Source organism: Passer montanus, unplaced genomic scaffold, assembly GCF_014805655.1.
Source record: "Passer montanus isolate IOZ18808 unplaced genomic scaffold, ASM1480565v1 scaffold51, whole genome shotgun sequence".
Lineage (NCBI taxonomy): Eukaryota > Metazoa > Chordata > Aves > Passeriformes > Passeridae > Passer > Passer montanus.
In genome coordinates this window covers 4,925,196-4,942,184 of record NW_024370041.1, presented here as the reverse complement: position 1 = coordinate 4,942,184, position 16,989 = coordinate 4,925,196, and the positions used below count along the sequence as shown (strand labels likewise).

The 16,989-nt window shown below is 41.0% G+C and overlaps 1 protein-coding gene across 5 annotated transcripts in view; it reads left to right on the top strand.

Moving 5' to 3' along the window:
- The window catches only part of ZFYVE28 (zinc finger FYVE-type containing 28), a 144,569-nt gene extending 128,243 nt beyond the window's left edge, over nt 1-16,326 (top strand). For 4 of the 5 annotated variants that reach the window (XM_039723912.1, XM_039723910.1, XM_039723909.1 and 1 more), the window contains 4 exons: nt 96-212; nt 1,776-1,880; nt 13,022-13,125; nt 14,029-16,326. In XM_039723912.1, the coding sequence (XP_039579846.1) occupies nt 96-212; nt 1,776-1,880; nt 13,022-13,125; nt 14,029-14,160 (458 nt within the window). In that variant the 3' untranslated portion in view covers nt 14,161-16,326. The remainder of the gene's footprint in view (nt 1-95; nt 213-1,775; nt 1,881-13,021; nt 13,126-14,028) is intronic. The other variant, XM_039723911.1, reaches the window with a different exon arrangement.
- The last annotated feature ends 663 nt before the right edge of the window (nt 16,327-16,989 follow it).

The following is a 16,989-nucleotide window of genomic DNA, read 5'->3' as shown; positions in this document are numbered from 1 at the left end:
AGGCCATTACTGGTACTAACAGGCAGATTTAAATACTTTTTGAAAGGATGGTGTAGCAGTCTAGAATTGATTTACCCATTTTCTCACACTGTAAGGTGTTGCTGACCAGCTGCAGACAAACTATGCTAGTGATCTGAGAAGTATCTTAAAGACCTTGTTTGAAGTTATGGCAACCAAACCTGAAACAGAAGACAAGGAAAAGCAGAAGAAAGGTAAAAGATCTAAACATTTGTTTTCTATAATGAATTTCTGCTGGTAGCAGAATTCCCAGTGGGAATCCATAAACTATTTGACACAAATTCCCCTAACGTATTGCTATGTTTTTGACAGGATTCACTGTGCAGGGATTTCACCTATGTTTAAAAGGAGTCATGGAAACAGACTGTAAACAGGATGAAGTCCTGTTTAGGAACACAGGATTTTTTCATTTTAGGTCTGATACTAAAGCCTTCAGAGTTCATCTGCTGTTTCCATATTCCTATATTTAACAGCAGCACAGTGTTTGTAGCCCATATTGTTTATGGCCCATGATTTATGCAGGGTTTGGACTTTGTAGATTCTTTTTTCCCCCAGATTTGTTTCACACTGGGTACATTTTAAGTTACCAAAGAACAGACTCTAAGATGGGAATGCTCAGTAACATGCTGAAATCTGTCGTGTCTTGAACAAATTGAAGAATTTGGCTTCAAGATCAAAAAATAACACATTTCACTTCTAGATAATTAAAGTAATGGAACCAGAACTAGATCATGAAGCAACAAAAGAGTTTTTTTCCTCTGTGATAATTTTTATTATTTCTTTCCTAAGTGGAAAGTCTGCTAACTTATCTAAGAATAACAGAGTCATCCCAGCAAGGCTGCAATTACCTTTGTCCTTTATTATTAGAACTACCAGCATCTGAAAGTGACCAGAGCTCTTTTTATTTTCCTGCTTCCTTTCCTCCAGACTGAAAACTTTTTCTCCCAGATTCATTTAAAAGCATTGAACTTTTTATGTGAAACACTTAGTTAAAAAGTTGGATCAAGTCAGCAGAAAAAACCTACATTCCAGTCTCAAGTCTACAGTGGGATAATGCATAACATGCATGACAGTCTTCTCTTACTTTTGGTTGAAACTTCCACAACAGTTTTATGGTGGCAGCCTGTCATGATATGAAAATAGATTGGCTTTTTTATTGTAAAAAAAAAAAAATGGGGTTAGACAGAATTGCTAGAAAGAGAGCACAAGAGCTCCTGAACCTTCAAATAAGTGTAATAAAAAACTGGTGCTGTAAAGAACTATCACTGGGAATATATATATTAATCAATAGTACTTGGATGGATGTAATTTATAATGGATGAACTCTTGCATTGAAAAAGATGGTATTGACAAAAGTAAGCATAAACAAAATGAGTGAAGAAAGGGGGGTTTTGGGGTGGAGTTTCTCTTGGATATATGTGATGTGATGTGATGTGTGTGATTCACCTTGGGAGTCTCTCATTGTTCTCAAAATCCACTTGTGTTAAAGGATCCAAGTTAAGAATTGGAAAATAGAAGGTAGATGCAGCTACACTAGCAGAAGTAAGAAGACTTCATGTCCTGTAATAACAGCCTGTTTCATTTCTGTTGTCATCCCAAAGCAGAATAGAAGACTTGTAAAGTCTTGGTTTCTGTCAGGGTAGAGAAAAAGCAAGAAGTCTAAGAAGATGCTACTGTGGTCTAATCCCAGAAGTTCTAACATGAATCTTTTAAGTGAAAATTGGAAAAATATGAGTATTTTTTGAACTGTTTTACAGTTAATCATGGTTTAAGGAATGCAGCATTGGAAGACTGTGCTTTATGTCAAGAAAGTATATCATCCTCAGAACTTGCAGCAAAAGCCAGAGATGGGGACTTTGAAGGTATTTTCTTTTTTCTAAGAATTAAAATGAGACAACACTGATGTATTTAAAAAGTGGTCATTAAAATGAAAAGTCTTTTAATGTTTGGCTCTGGAAAGTGAGTATAAAATGTTGTCATGCTGTTTTAGAGACCAAGTCAGAAGGTAAACCAAGCATATTTCTTTCAGGTTTTTTCTAACAGCCTTGTGAAACTCTTCTCCACAAATGGTCATATTCAGTATGGATTCCTCTGTATCAGTGCAGAAAGGGTCTGTACAGTAAGGGCTTTAATACAATGTGTAATGTTACATCTGTTGAGTTTCTGAAAGCTGTGTGAGATGCAAAGCCCTAAGTAAGGTCTTCTCAGCCAAATCTTGAGAGGGTTTTTATATCGTTTGCTGCACATGGATGTGCTGCTTTATCCCAAGGTAGGAGTACCTTTCATATTTTCTTTACTTTTGTCTTTGATCAAGATATTTTGGCTAATATTGTCACATTCTTCACCATATTATTTCAAAGAAAATTATAGTCTTAGATAAGTCTGCTGAGGTTGCTCAAATCTCACTGAGTACATGGTAAGAATGAAAAATGCACATAAGTCTCAAAGTTTTGGTTGAGGTTCAAGTATTCTGAAAGTTCACAAGTTGTTTCTCTTATTAATCTGAGCTTCTTCAGAGTTAGTTGTGGGCTGAATCTTATTATGGCAAACTCAGTATAAAAAATGGATTAAAAGATATCAGAGCACTTGCAGTCAAAGAATAAGAAAATAGTTATATGAGATGGAGCAAACAAGAAAGCAATCAGCTTTGATCTTCAGGGCTAAGTGGTGGTTTCAGCACACCAGGAGCCCAATTACCAGAGCCATAATATGTCTGTGGTCAAGTGAGAAGTACAAGACAACCATCAGCTATAAACTGTCTCTGAGCTTCCCAGAAACTCAAGTGTGCAGTAATTTCCTTGTGCTTTAAAACTTTGATGTATTGTGATGTATCTGTCCACGTACACTGCTGTCCTTCCAGTGAGAGGTTTGGAATGCAGGATGACAGAGCTGGGTGATAAAGCAGTGTGTGCCTCTGCTTGTATGTAGAAGGTGGTGACCAACAGAAAATAAATACTGGTTCATGTCATTTGTAATAAAGATCAGAAATCAGAGGGAAAAAAAAAAACCTCTTAAAGATTAGATTTTAGAGTAACACTACATATTTATAACTTATTTTGTCCTTATATAAAACCCATAGTTTGCTTGCTTTCCCTTCTTCTGAAGCTGCAGGCTAAAGGATCTAATCTATTTAGAACAGCAGGGCTAATTCATGTATAATGCACTGTAGAAATATTATCTCTTCTGGAGGGAGATGATTTGGAGGCAGATAAAGAACTATTCAGTAGTCATTTTAATTGATTTTTCTATTGTGCTGTAATTCAGAATGTCACAGAAGGTGCAGAAAGGAACAAATCTTCAAGCAAAATCCTTACCATGTATAGGCTATATTGCAAAAGAGTGCAAGATTATTCCTTCTCTACCACTTCAATTCATTGTCTTTTGTTTTGGATCGATGCTGATGCTGTCGGTGAATTTGACTTACAGAACTTGAAAGCCAGTTATTCTGAACTGCAGGATGCTGCATAACCCTCTCACAGTGGATGTACATTTTGTCACAGCAAAGTCATTTCCCTGGCATGTTGCTCAGCTTTTAAGGATCTTCAGCCTTTCATGGTAGCTGCTATTAGCATGGGGAATGTTTCATGTTTGGAGAAGTGAGTTGGGATGTTGTTTACTGAAATAAGAGGTCAGTGGTCTGGGTACTTAGGTGATGTTATGGCCAGCACAGTAAAGGGGAATCTTGGGAGGCACCAGAGGCACTCTGCAGCACCCAGGCAGAGTGAATCAGTTCTGTCCCTGCCCCAAGTGAATGGTAAAACCAGATATGTGCTATTTATAGCATATGCAGATAACTTCCACAAAACAACCCTGCCTGCACCTTTATTCCAGAAGAGCAGGTGTTTTATGTGTGCCTGCATGGTAGAAGGCAAATCTTTGTGAGATAAGCAAGTCCCTTTTGAATAAGTAGACGTGGATGCCAGGATGAGCTTGGCTGCCTTGGCCGGTGTTGTCCCATGCTAACATACCCTCTAAACCAAGCCAGTTAGCAGGAGCTCCTGCAGGTACTCTGCTTTTGGTGCTCACCCAGGCTCACTGGGAGGCTTGGCCATGTCTGCACCAGGCAGACCTGCTCCTTGCAGGCTTTCTCTGGGAGCCTCCCTTGGCTTATGTGTAAGTGGTCATGCTGTAAATATCTACAAACCAGTGCAGCTCTTCTAAATCTGTAAACTGAAGAGTGTAGTCTGCTGTTACTTGGCTCCAGGCCTGATGGGCAGGAATTTTATGTATCCCAAAGAGAAACAGGATGCTGAGGAGTATGGAGATGAGCTCCACCTGCCAAAACACAAGAAGTCACAGAAAGTCATCACAGAAAGTCTGCTAAGAAGGGCATCTGAAGTGGGTCAATTTGCTGAATTTGTGGGAACTGTAGAAACACCCCTCACCTCCAATACATGCCAAATCCCTGTCCCTTCAGGTCACAAGTTGTCATTGCTGGCAACACTGTACAGGCTTTTTCTGCTGAGGTATGCAGGGTTAGCTAATGGCATACATGGTTTTGCCATCTCCAAGGTATCCAGCATGAGGCATAAACTTCCACCAAGATTTTAACCTCAGCAGCTATATGCCTTTCCCCCCTTACAGCACCTCCCCATGTATCTTGTTTTTGCTGGCCACTGTGGAAGGAACAGCCCATGCCTTTGGGTGACGTTTGGGTGCAGGTGGAAGATCTCTGGTGGATGAGGCAACTTCTGCTGCTTGAACACTGTTCCCTATTTCTTGCAGCAAGCCTGGTGGGTTTGTCCTTCAGGCCAAATCTGGGCCATGGGCCATCAACAGGAGTACAGGAACACACCACAATTATCACTGTAAAGGGATTCAGCGCAAAGACTGAGAGCATTGCATCAAAGTTAATTAATTCCTTTTTTGTGCGTCAATTCTATACCTCAGGTCACTCAATTATTTCAGCTGAAAGGAAAAACAATTGAAAGCAAAGGAGCACATCATAGCTCTTCCCTTTTGCCATTGTGGCAGAGTATGTCTCAAATTGAGAAGGTCCAGCCAGCTACCTGCCAGGAAAGCTCTTCCCTATAATCAAATAAATTCCTCTAACTGAATGTAGCAAATGTTTGAGATTGTATTCAATCAATGGTATTAAAAAAACCCCAAAAATGGAAAGCAAGCCCAGCAACCTGAACAAATAAATGGCCTTAAGATTGTACTGAAGGTTTTAGCCTCCACTGACGTTATGAAGATGAATCACTTGTTTTTCTCAGATTTCTCATTCTTATTGTATATAAAATCCACCAGCTGGTCTGGGTCATAAAACAAATATGAATGTTTATTATGAGCCAACTGACATTGGCAAGGGTTTAAGAGTTAAATCCTGTGACCTTCTGAAGGTTGAAATACAATAAACTACAGATTAATTGGCATTCCAAAACAAAAGCATGAGCCAATGGTCTGTATGTTAATCTTTGGTGTCCTAATGCTCTAAGATTATTGTCAAGGAAGTATATACAATTATACTTCATGAAGTATTAAAAAATTATATATATTTATAGGGAGAGAGTATAAAACAATTTTATTTTCCTATGGTAGAATATTAATTTTTGCAATATTCAACAAGTAATTTTTAAATATATTAAATTTCTTGTCCTGGTTGTATGATGGAAGTGATGGCCAGTGGGGCATAAAGTTCTCTGTATAAATTCAAAGCAAATTGTAGTGGCAGGCTACAACTGGGCAAAAAGGTTGGGCTCTTGGCTGCCAGATGTGCTTGCTCTGAATTGCAGTAATAGCAGACAGAGCCTGTGTGCTGGGAACTTCCATGGGACTGCCTTTCTCCCTGTGCCCTGGTGAGCTACAAACCAGCACAGGAAGAAGCTTGTTGGGAAATTCCTGAGCTCCAGCTTGGACAAACCACTGAGAGCTGACTGAGAGTGGGCAGCATGGGTCACACACAACTAAAGGAAACCTCTGCATTTGAAAATGTCAGAGAATTGCTCTGATTTAACCCAGTGTAAATGCATCCCTGACCAGACAGAGCTGTGTCATTCCTAATATCCAGTACAGCTTTACAAGGACCAAACACTGGGGAAGAAGTTTGGTGTCTTTCTGCTGTTTATGCATCTGGCATCATATTTCTAGCCCTAACAGAAAACTTGCTTTGTATTTGCTAGCAGATTCCCATGTATGTACATAGGTGTGCACAAACACAGAGTGACTTCTTAACTTTTTTGACTTGAAAGTTATTGCCTTTTTATGTTTCCGTTTGTCAGTTTGTTAATGGGATAAAGCATAAGTGTGACCCTGCTCATCATATTTGGGAGCATTACATTTATCCTTGTGAGTTTGATGATTTTAATACTAAAGTCAGGCAAATCTGAGTTTTACTGTACATGTATTTTGGAATAACTTATTACTCAGGAGGACTGATTTGTTACAACTGAGGGAAATGTGAATATTTTAAATTATCCATTTAATGAAGTTAAAGGCAGGCTAAGAAAGTGAGTTACACTTCTTGTCCTAGGATAAGCATAAGATATCTAGAAATCTCAAGCTTTTTCTCAAGGAAACCAGCAAGCATTATGAAGCTGTTGGTGCTCCATGAAAATATTTGCTGTAGCATCTCAGCTGTCTCTGCAGCCATACATGCATCTCCACTCCTCATCCCTCCAGCATCTGTACAGAACTGCCTTCCTTGCTACCACCTACTAAAAACTGCAGACACAATGGATTTGCTGTGGCTGCCAGTACAAATACCTGTGTGTGCCAAGCAGTGTTAGCATGTTTCCTTCACAGCACACACTATTCCTCCCTGACCCCTTGCAATCCCACCCACTCCTGTCTGGTCACAGGCCCTGTCTGCTCTCTAACCAGCAGCACAAGCACAACTCAGAAGTTCACAGTCCCAGGCTCAGGCTCTTGTTCTTGCTGCATTAAGAAGTCCCTGGGTCAGAAAAACCCACCCATGCTCCTGTATGTGCAGAATCTCATCACCATGGCTCTAGAGATAGCTATCAGCCCCAGCTGAATGCTTCTGTTTTTCTTTTGTCCTCTGTGTGCCTGTGGTTACTCTGTTATTTATGGTGACCAGCAGCACCTTGTAAATGAAAGAAGTTGGCCACTTCAGTGGCCAAACATGTTCTGTCCACATAACTTCACTTTTTCCTTTTTCAGCAGCTCTGCTTACACAGTGTGAGAAGAGTCTAGCATCAAATTTCCATATGGAGGCAATGTTTTATAATCAGCTGAATGTATTTAATCATGCATGTAGAATTACAGGATTCTTACAGGTTTTAGGTTGTAGTGCAATAATTCAGTCTGACTTAGGTTTTAAGAACTTACTCAGAGCCTATTTTCTTCTCAAAGACTATCCCTCTGTGTTGGCACTATGTGGAACTTGTTGAGACTTCTGTGCAGTACTTATGGGAAAACATCCCCTAAATACCGTAAAGAACAGGCTTATTCAACCCTGTAACATCATAACTGGGATTTTGATTAGGTTTTAAACTTTTGGCTAATAAATACATGTTTTGAGTGTTCTGGTATGTTTTATGTAGATTATTATGATCTTTTTATATTATAAAAATTGGTAAGAGAATATTCCTACTAATGGTTAGATGGAAGATCCAAGTCTCTGCTCCATCTGATTTAAAGTAAAGATTTGACCCACATCTCAATGGAAACCAGTGTTTTCTATTAGAGTTGCTTCATTTTATATAAATAATTAATTTGCCCAAAGAAAGAGTTGCTGATCATGTACCTGTGCAGAATGAACACAGGACATCATTCAAGGTGATGCTGAATCAGGCAGAGCAGAGGCTTGAGCCCAAGTTTGCAAAGCTTTGTGTCTTGGTGAAAGCTTTCTAGATTTGCACAGGAATTTAATCCCAAGGAAAGCTATTTGACCAGAGCTGAAGCTAAGCAGTCTGTGTACCTCTTTTCTCTCTTAGTCCCAAAATTTTCATCAAATTATATTAAGCATAAAAATTTATTTTTTGAAAAATGCCAAGCTGGTTGTAATCAGCACTGAATCTTCTGAACAAGAACAAAAATTACTTTGGTACAATTGCCTGTTAGAAATCTTGCATCAAAGTCAGAGATTGCCCAGAATGACATGTGGAAAATCAGGTGTGATGAGGGACAAAAAAGGTTCATTTTACTGTGGCAGTTGAAGTGGAGGGGTAAAGTCAAGTCACCTTAGTTTTCAACTTTCTGTGCTTCAGAGCGTGAGAATTGACAGTGCTGCTTTGATCAGAAGAGCTGCAGCAAGCCCACCTGGCCCTTTTCAGCAGCGAGGGTAACGCAGCGGTGCCAGTTCCACAGGCAGCTCTTCCTCTGCAGCTCCCTTTGGTGGAAGTGTAATCAGGGCTATTTTGCATGATGTGCTCTGAAATCTGACACACATCTGTGCAGGAGGAACTTTCAGCTGGAGTTCTGCATGAGGAATAATTGATAAAAATGAAAGGTGCAGAAAGGGGTCTTTTCTCTGAATTGTCTGGCTGTAACACAAACACCAAAGTTTAGGGTTTAGCAGCTGCTTTCAGCAGGGAGTTCTGGTGTGCTTGCTTCTGATTTGTTTCCTACCAGAGTACACATTTGCTGGCCTAGGCCTTCTGCAAGCTCCAACAACTTTTGGGGTTGTTTCTCTCTCTGCATTGGTCTCTTGTGTCTCAGCACCACAGAAAAAACTTCAGCTTTCTGGGCTAATGTTTCAGTCATCACAGCTGATAGACCTTGGTCCATGTTGTCTTCCTCTTGTGTTCTGAAAGAGATTATTTTTTTGGTTTTCTAACATTAGATGGGACTGCATTAGGCCTAATGCACATATTTAATGCCAAATTAATTACTGTGTTATTTTTGACCGCTTACAGTGTCTGATTTTTTCGTCCATGATTATGGTTTTCTTAAAGCTCCAGCACCTTGGATTTATCTGACTTTTAACTTTAGGAGCAGACATTTTTTTTTAGCTAATGAGATAGACATTACAAAGACATGTAAAGGTGAATGCTAAAAGCTACAGAATAAATAAAAAGACTGTAAAATTTCATGATTTATGAAAAATTGTCATGCAAGATGTTTGAATAGTTAAGAGCCTTTTCCAGTCTTAACACTATTTAATTTTATCTTGTGCTTTTTCCTTTCTCTGAACTTGTTTCTTATTCATTTAAGTACTTGTTTCTCTTCATTTCTCTGCCTTTTTTCCTGTGCATGCTTTTAATGTTTTCTTCTAAAATTTATATCTGTAGTCTGTCTCATTAATCCCTTCTTTCCCTTCCTCCTCCTCTTTGATGTTTGTGCTGTGGACTTCATCCATTTCCCAGCAGACTTCTCCAAACTCTCATTGCATGATAAAGCACTGGGCCAATTAGCCCAGGAACAAGGTTTTCCCTCCCTTTCTTGTCCAAATCCCCGAAGCACAGGGAGATAATGCTTTAGAGAGTGGATGTTGCTATTTGCTGCAGCATGCAGAGCTAATGGAGCAGCACAGCCTGGAGAAGGAGTGTAACATGAAAATCCTGGGGGTGCAGTGCTGCTGCCCTGCTCCCAGCACATCCTCAGGCTCCTGCTCGGGGTTTCATTCGTGTAACGCACTCTCCACTCCTCACATGGCAGCTTTATCCCCTCAGGAGAGGGCTCTTCAGAGAGTATTTCAATAGCCTGTTCTATAAAAAGCCCAGTGACTCAATCCTTGGTGTGTGTAAGGCAGGGGCTGCTCCCAAGGTTGAGTGAGATGGGGCTGGGGCAGGGAATGGAGGGGTGACATCCACCGGGGCTTCTGTGGGCTCAGAGAGACCAAATCAGGACTTCATCCTTCCTGCCAGGGTGGGCACTTTGGCTCCACTCCAGCCTGCATTTGATTTCTTAGTGCACAGTCTCACAACTCTGTGTTTGTAGTCGGTGTAAGGCCATTTCCAGTCAGCTGGAAGGAAAGGCTTTGGGGTGGTGGCCCAAAGCTCCCTATTTCAAATGTCACTTCAGTGCTGCACCCTGTGATTTTGTGCAAGACATCCCTCTCCTGATTTCTCCCCACACACTGACTGTAGCTGGGTGATGAGGATTAAAGCAATTACATTTGTGCAGCATTTTGAATGTTAAAAGCTGTTACATAACCAAGTGTTACTATTTGGGGGTGTGCTGCAGTGCAGCAGATCTTGGTGAGAGCAGCTGGGAGGGCAGAAGCCCCCGAGGCACCGGGGCACGGGACTGGCTGTGGCTGCTGGTGAGTCACAGGCTGGGAAATGTGCCCTTCAGCCACCCTAGTGACACTCAGAGTCAGTAATCAGCCGAGGTGACACCACTGTGGAGGCAGAGTGCTGTGGGAGAGTGTTCTGTGGAGAGGGTTGTGCTGTTTCTCTACATTGCCAATAAGTTGTGAATTTTTTTTTACAAAAACCAAGTTACAAAAAGAAGGTTTTGAGATTAATTCATCTGTCAGTCAAGTGATTCTGTAACTGTGAATTACAGATTCTATGATTATTGTTACTTTAAGGTCATTATTTATCAAAATTTGCTGGGTGTTTTTTTTGTTTTGTTTTTTTGTTTGCTTATTTGCTTGGGTTTGGGTTTTTGGTGTTTTTGGTTTTTTGTTTTTTTTTTTTTTTTTTTTTTTTAAGTTATTCTTTCTATTTAGCATGGAGGCAAATCTATGCAAGATCAATTAAAAATAACTTTTTCAGCATTGCACTTCAAGGGCAACAACAGAAAAATATAGGGGGGGAAGAAAAAATAACTCTGTCTTACCCCCACAAAAGACAAAGCAAACAAAAAAAAAGCCTGTCAAAGAAACCCAAACCAAAAACAAAACAGCTGATAGGAAAGCTGCTTTGTGCTGATGAGTTCCAGAGTCTTTGGGGTGGGCTTGTGTTGGTTTGTAATGTGTGTGACCTACCTGTGACCTGAGGGCAGGAGTGATGATGGCTCCAGCTGCTGCAGAGGTGCCACATCACATTGGGATGGTGCAGGGGGTACAGAAAGGGCCTGTGCTTTGTGGCTTTTCCATGAATATTAAAATCAGTGACTATCTGAACCTGGTAGCCCACCCTGAAATGCAGTTTATAAAGCATCAGTGTCAATTTGAGCATTTTACCAAGGCTGCTTCCACCAGATCTGCAGAGGGAGACCTGGTGGCACAGAGCTTGAATAATTTCCTAAATTTTGCTCTCTTCAAAATGAGTGAGAATCAATGGATAGTTAAATCCCTGAAAACATAATCTATATGGAGACAAGTTTTAAACAGGAGCATTGTTATTGATTCATATTTTTGCTTTTTGTTTTGGATATATGTGATAACCTAAGGGGCCTCCTGCATGGAGAACATGGGGATTCTCCATCAGACTTGCCATGGCTTCAGATCAGAGAAAGTGACAAAGTTTTCAAAATCTACATCATAAACTGATATCAGGAGTAAGTTTCACTGGGCGAGATACATGTAGTGCTTAAGGAGATGCAGAAAAGGAAAATAAGTGGACAGAAAAATCTCCTGGCTCCACTGTTATTAATGCTTGACTTAAGCTGGCAGTCCTACATCTCCCTGCTGCTGAAGGAAACCCTGCCTGTGAACCAGGAATTTGTAGCCTTGTGTCCCCACAGAACATTTGCTGGTGAACTGTTCTCAGGGATGAGGTGAAGGCTTTTATGTGCAATCTCCTTTTTTTCCACCACGTCAGTAATTTCTCTGCACATCAACTGCTGGGTTTGGTTACTGTAGGTGTAACCTTTATCAGGCTGCTGTGCTCATTAAGTGAAGGATATCTTCCTTAAGCTAGTTCAACCTCTAAAGTAGTTTAGAGGAGGCTATAAAGGCTGAGTCAAATCCTCACTTCTCTTTGTTTTTACTAATCTTCCTTTTGAACAGTTTCTTACATTGAGTGCTGTATCCTTTGCACTTCTAATTTGACAAATGTTGCAATGTGACAAACACATGAAAACTGGTCAGTTATGTTGGAACAAAACAGTGGATTTTTCATTTAATTATCTTCTCCCTGTAGCTATAGTCCTCTTAACCTCTGCATTAACTGCACCATATATTTTGTTGTTTGATAGTATGCTCCTTGAGGCAGGGATCTTGCTTGTCAGGTTTATAAATCAGCAATTGCATGGCTTGCAAATTGTAAATAATACTCAGAAAGAAGCTGCATACAGGGAACTTGGATAAATACACCCAGCAGTTCATGTTCCCTGTGTCCATGGATTCCTTCTGGACTGAACTTGCTTTGCACTCATTAGATTTTTACTAACTTAATTAAGCAGTCAGCTTCATAGTTTCTACACTTGTACCTCCAGACTCTTTGAGGTCATGTCAGCCTGTCGTGAGCAGAAACAGCTCAATAGAAGGGAGCCCCATTTCTTCTGCCTTGCCACAACCAAATCATTTCCCTGCTTGTCTTTCATGGGAGGTTGGAGATCTCACAGGAGACATAAACAACTGAAACATGCTGTCTGTGATAATGGGCAAGTTCTTTCTCTGCTAAGCTGTGTACACTTGATTTTGTGGTTTTGCTGTAGTTACTGGTGACTTCCAAGAAGAGTCCTAATAATTGAACAGATGGTAATCAGGCTTTGGGTTTATTACCTGTGCAGTTGCTTGCCTAATTGCAGAAAAGCAATTGGCCTTTCTGGAGGGAAGGCTGAAGAGGCTGGGAATGATCTCAGCTCTAAGCTTGTTTTGATAGTGGATAGCACTGACAAAAACACTTGTGATCCAGTTCTGCTTTAATAATCTCCTGTCTTCTTGCTTTATTTTGCTTATCTCCTTTTTCCTGGACTTGCATTTGACTAAGAGAGGTTTTATTTCAAGTCCAGAGCTGTCATGGGCCATTTTAATGCCTGATCTGCTCTGCCCAAAGGTGGGTGCCTGGCAGAGAAGAGGGGAGTTGAGCCCTCCTGGGCATCTTGAACTCACTCAGCTACTGTTTGCAAAGCACCTGGAAAAATGCAGCTGAAAGCAGCTGCTGTTATATTTTACTCTCCCTACTTCCTTGTGGATCTGGTAATCACATGTTTGGTTTTATTCCCTTTTGATTTACGTTCCCTTTTGTTGCTGTGTTTCTGACAGATCCTCCTGACTGGGTTCCAGATGAAGTCTGCAGCTACTGCACTGCCTGCAAGGCTCCTTTCACAGTCATTCGCAGGAAGCACCACTGTCGGAGCTGTGGCAAGGTAATGACTCACTCAGGGCTGCGAGGGGCTCCCTCCAGGGCCAGCAGCAAATTCATGTGCACCACAGAAACCTGGCTGCACAGCTAAATGTGCCCTGTCAGCCAGGGCTCTCCATTCACAGGTGCTTCTGTGTGCCTGGGCTGCCAGCTCTCAGCTTATGTTTTCAGAGGGTTGGGGAGAGGTTTGGCTTTTATACAGCAATAAGCTGTATAAAGCTAAGGGCAGAATTCCCTGTTGAGATCCTAGAACACTCCCCACCCCAACAGAGTCACTGTGGCCTACTGCTGTAAGCTCTAAAGAGCCAGGGCGGCCTGCACTGCCAGGGGTGATGCACACACAGCTCAGCTGCAGTCCCTTTGCTTTCTTCCCAAACCTTTGGAGGATCACTCTGCTGTGTAGGGCTGCTGCTTTGCAAGTTTGTGGGGGTGGAAGAGGGAGCGAGGGAGAAAAAAGCAGTCAAGTACCACAGGAAGCCAGAAATCTGCAATCCCATTTTGCTTGCTGGCTGGGGTACAAGTTGGAAAGGAAGAAGCTGCTTTCTTTAACCATGTAGTAGACTTGCAGGAGTATGAAATTTGGAGGTATTCACAAATATTCTCCTAGCCTTTCTTTAAAACCAAGGGAGAGATGCTTCTTTGCACCTCTGATGGAGCTGCCTTCCCCTGTGAGCTGCAGAGGAGGACAGGCCAGCCTTGGCTACTGTCAGTGCTGGGCACCCTCACTAGAGGGACTGAGCCAGGCCAGATGAGCTGGGGAGGGATTCCTGCTGGGGCCCTTCACTTGCTGTGCTGAGGATGGTGCTGGTGCCAGCTCGTACAGTCTTCTCTCCCCTCCCTTGAAATCAATTTTGTGCCCTTCTGTTCTTCAGAGGAACTGAAGAGAAATTTCCCTCTTGTTTTTCAGATCTTCTGTTCCCGCTGTTCCTCCCACTCTGCTCCATTACCTCGTTATGGCCAGATGAAGCCTGTCCGTGTTTGCACTCACTGTTACATGTTCCATGTCACTCCTTTCTATAGTGACAGAGCTGGTATCTGACATATTAAACTGCTGGTGTGTCTTCCGGAGTCTTACATGGACTGATATATTTGACCTAAGCCAAGAATTAACTTGAAAGAGGGACCCAGTGAGGGCACGTAGGCTTTGCCATCCATTATTATAAATTTTGTACAGACAGTTTTTATTGCATTTTACTAAGCTGCTAAAGGGAACTATGAAGCGTCTGTAGCTCTAAGGCTACAGTACAGTCTTCCATAAATTTATAACATTCATGTTACGATGCCATATGCAGAACAAATGCACTGTGTGGAAGGAAATAGGGCTCAGAGAATGGAACAGGCATTGCTGCTTATCTTACATGCTAGGAACAGAGTAGCCAGTTAATTAGTTCATCCCCAGTGGATCAGTCCCAAAGCTCAGACACTCCTGTGCCCACTGGAATCCCAGCATGGCTGTGGGCATCAGCACTCTCCCACCTGCTGCCACTGAAATTCCCCATGTCTAGATTTTTGTCACATATGCTAGGACTAATAAAAGCAAATCTATTTCAAATCTATATTCAATATTTAGAAAGGCAGAATTTTCAGTGAATCCTATAGGAAGCCCTGAAGGCCCTAAAACAGTATATTTCTGTTGCCTTTTATTTACCAAGCAGAGCAATAAGTCCAAGTTGTCTTCTAAAAATTTTTCCAACTTCCATAGTTTGGAGTTTTGGAAGTACTTATAATCTGAATCATTTATGCAAAATCTTGTTAGTAAAAGTCTGACACAGAAGCTTGGTCTCCATATCAGCATTTAAAACCTAACAAACTTCAGAGGAAGTGGTTACCAAATAAATGAATTCATATTAAAATAGATATTTTTGACAGTTTGGCAGCAAAATTTAGTAGACAAGATAAATGATTTCTCCCATTCCGAGGTTTTTTAAAAGGCAAATATGTAATGAGATATCCAAAAGGTCTCACAGAATGGTCAGCCAGAGAGGGGTACTTGTTGTCCACATTTGGCAGAGTAACCATGTAAAATAGTGCATACTGGTACTTCACTCATGCTAACAGCTCAGAAGACATTTGTATTTATTTGAAACACCAGGGAATAATTGCTATCTCCACTCAGAGAGGAAAAAAATGAGACTCACACGGATTCATGCTATGATCTTGCACGAACTATTTGCAGTAAGAGCTCCCTGAGCACTGAGGTTTCAAAGGCATTTGGACGTGCTTTGAGTTGGCCACATGAAAAGCAAGGCAGTGTGTGCTGTGGTTACAGAGGAAATGAGATCAAGAGCTCTTTGCTGTGCCCCCTTTCCTGACTCGTGGCATTACACACAGTGTTTCAAAGTGACAGATTCAAAAATGGGTGAGGAAGTTGTGGTGTCACGCCTGAGAAAGGTCATCGCTCAAAATGATAAGGCAAAACTGGCCAGTGTTAATTTTTTTTTTAATTTTATTTATTTTTTTGGGGACATTCCCTTTGCTCAGTGGTTTACTGTTCAGTGTTAATGAGCCATATAAGGGTGCTGCAGTTTGGCACTCCTGTCATTTTGATTCAGATGAAACAGCTTCACTTAGTTACGTGTAATGCACAAGCCTTATGATGCTGTTTATAGACAATGTCAGCTCTGATGTGTTATCCTCACTTATGTGTATTTTTATTATTATTACATCCTTGAAATCCTTCTCATGAAATCCTTGGGTTGGAGTGTCTGCATTCACCAGAGTTTGGAAAAGCATGGGGTTGGGTGATTGGTGGGAGATGGGTAATGTGGTGCAAGCAATGATACTTATTCAGGCTTAAATCTCAGGCTTCACATTGCAATGATTATTGCAGTTTTATTTTTAGGAAAAAAACAGAAAAACACACAAGAAATTTAATGCTTCTTTTATAGGATAAAAAATGGCAACAAACTTCAATTGTGAAATAAATATGCACAAAAAGTTGCTTCTGTGGAAAAAAAATCTTATTTAATGCACTGAATATTTATTTAAGCTTGTTTTTATTTTGTAAATGCTGTAATTCAGAATCATTTCCATAAATATGATATTTAAAGATCTCAGACACTATAGTTTCTTATGTAAATACAGACTCCTATTTCTCTTACTGAAAAGCACAATGACTATATCAATACTAATATACATTTGCCTCAAGAAAGACTTTCATCTTGTAATCTCTTCAGATAATTAAAGTGTCAGGACTTTCTACTTCCATGTGCTGGATTGCTCTTTCATTTTGGGGTCTGTTTACATGGAGTGACAGCTGCCATCCTGTCAAACAAACTGGCCTTAACTCTTTCTCACTTTGCAAATAACAGGACAGAAATTAGTTTAAATTTGAAGATGGAAGTCACCGATACAGTGAAGGGGTGGTAAATCAAAGCTGGAATACCAGCCTGTCACTTAGCATTGCCTTGTGCTATCTCTTGCCACCAGCTGAAAATCTCCCTTCCCAAAATATCCTGTGTCAATGGCCACTTCAGTCATCAAGCATGTTTGATCTGCCTGTGTCACATCTGAATAATCTTTCCTGTGGGGGATACAAATCTGCAATGAAAACAGCGCTCCTTGGATCTCAGTTATCCTTGGGAAATGTAAATGCCCAGTGCTGCTTTGTCCTGCCCCCTGTATGAGGTACAGCTGTTAAAGGTTTTATGGGAATTCATTTTCTTTTCCAGAGGACCTAATGCTGCATGGCTCTGGGATGCCATTTCACTGAACAGAAAACATGTTACAGCTCCATTACATTGGGGTCTCTGCTTCAGTGGTGCAACAATGGGGAAACTTGGTGGGAAACCTGCACACAAATGAAGATTGTATTTGAATTAACATGCGTAACGTTTATGGGCAAATAATGCTGCCTTCAGGTGTGTAT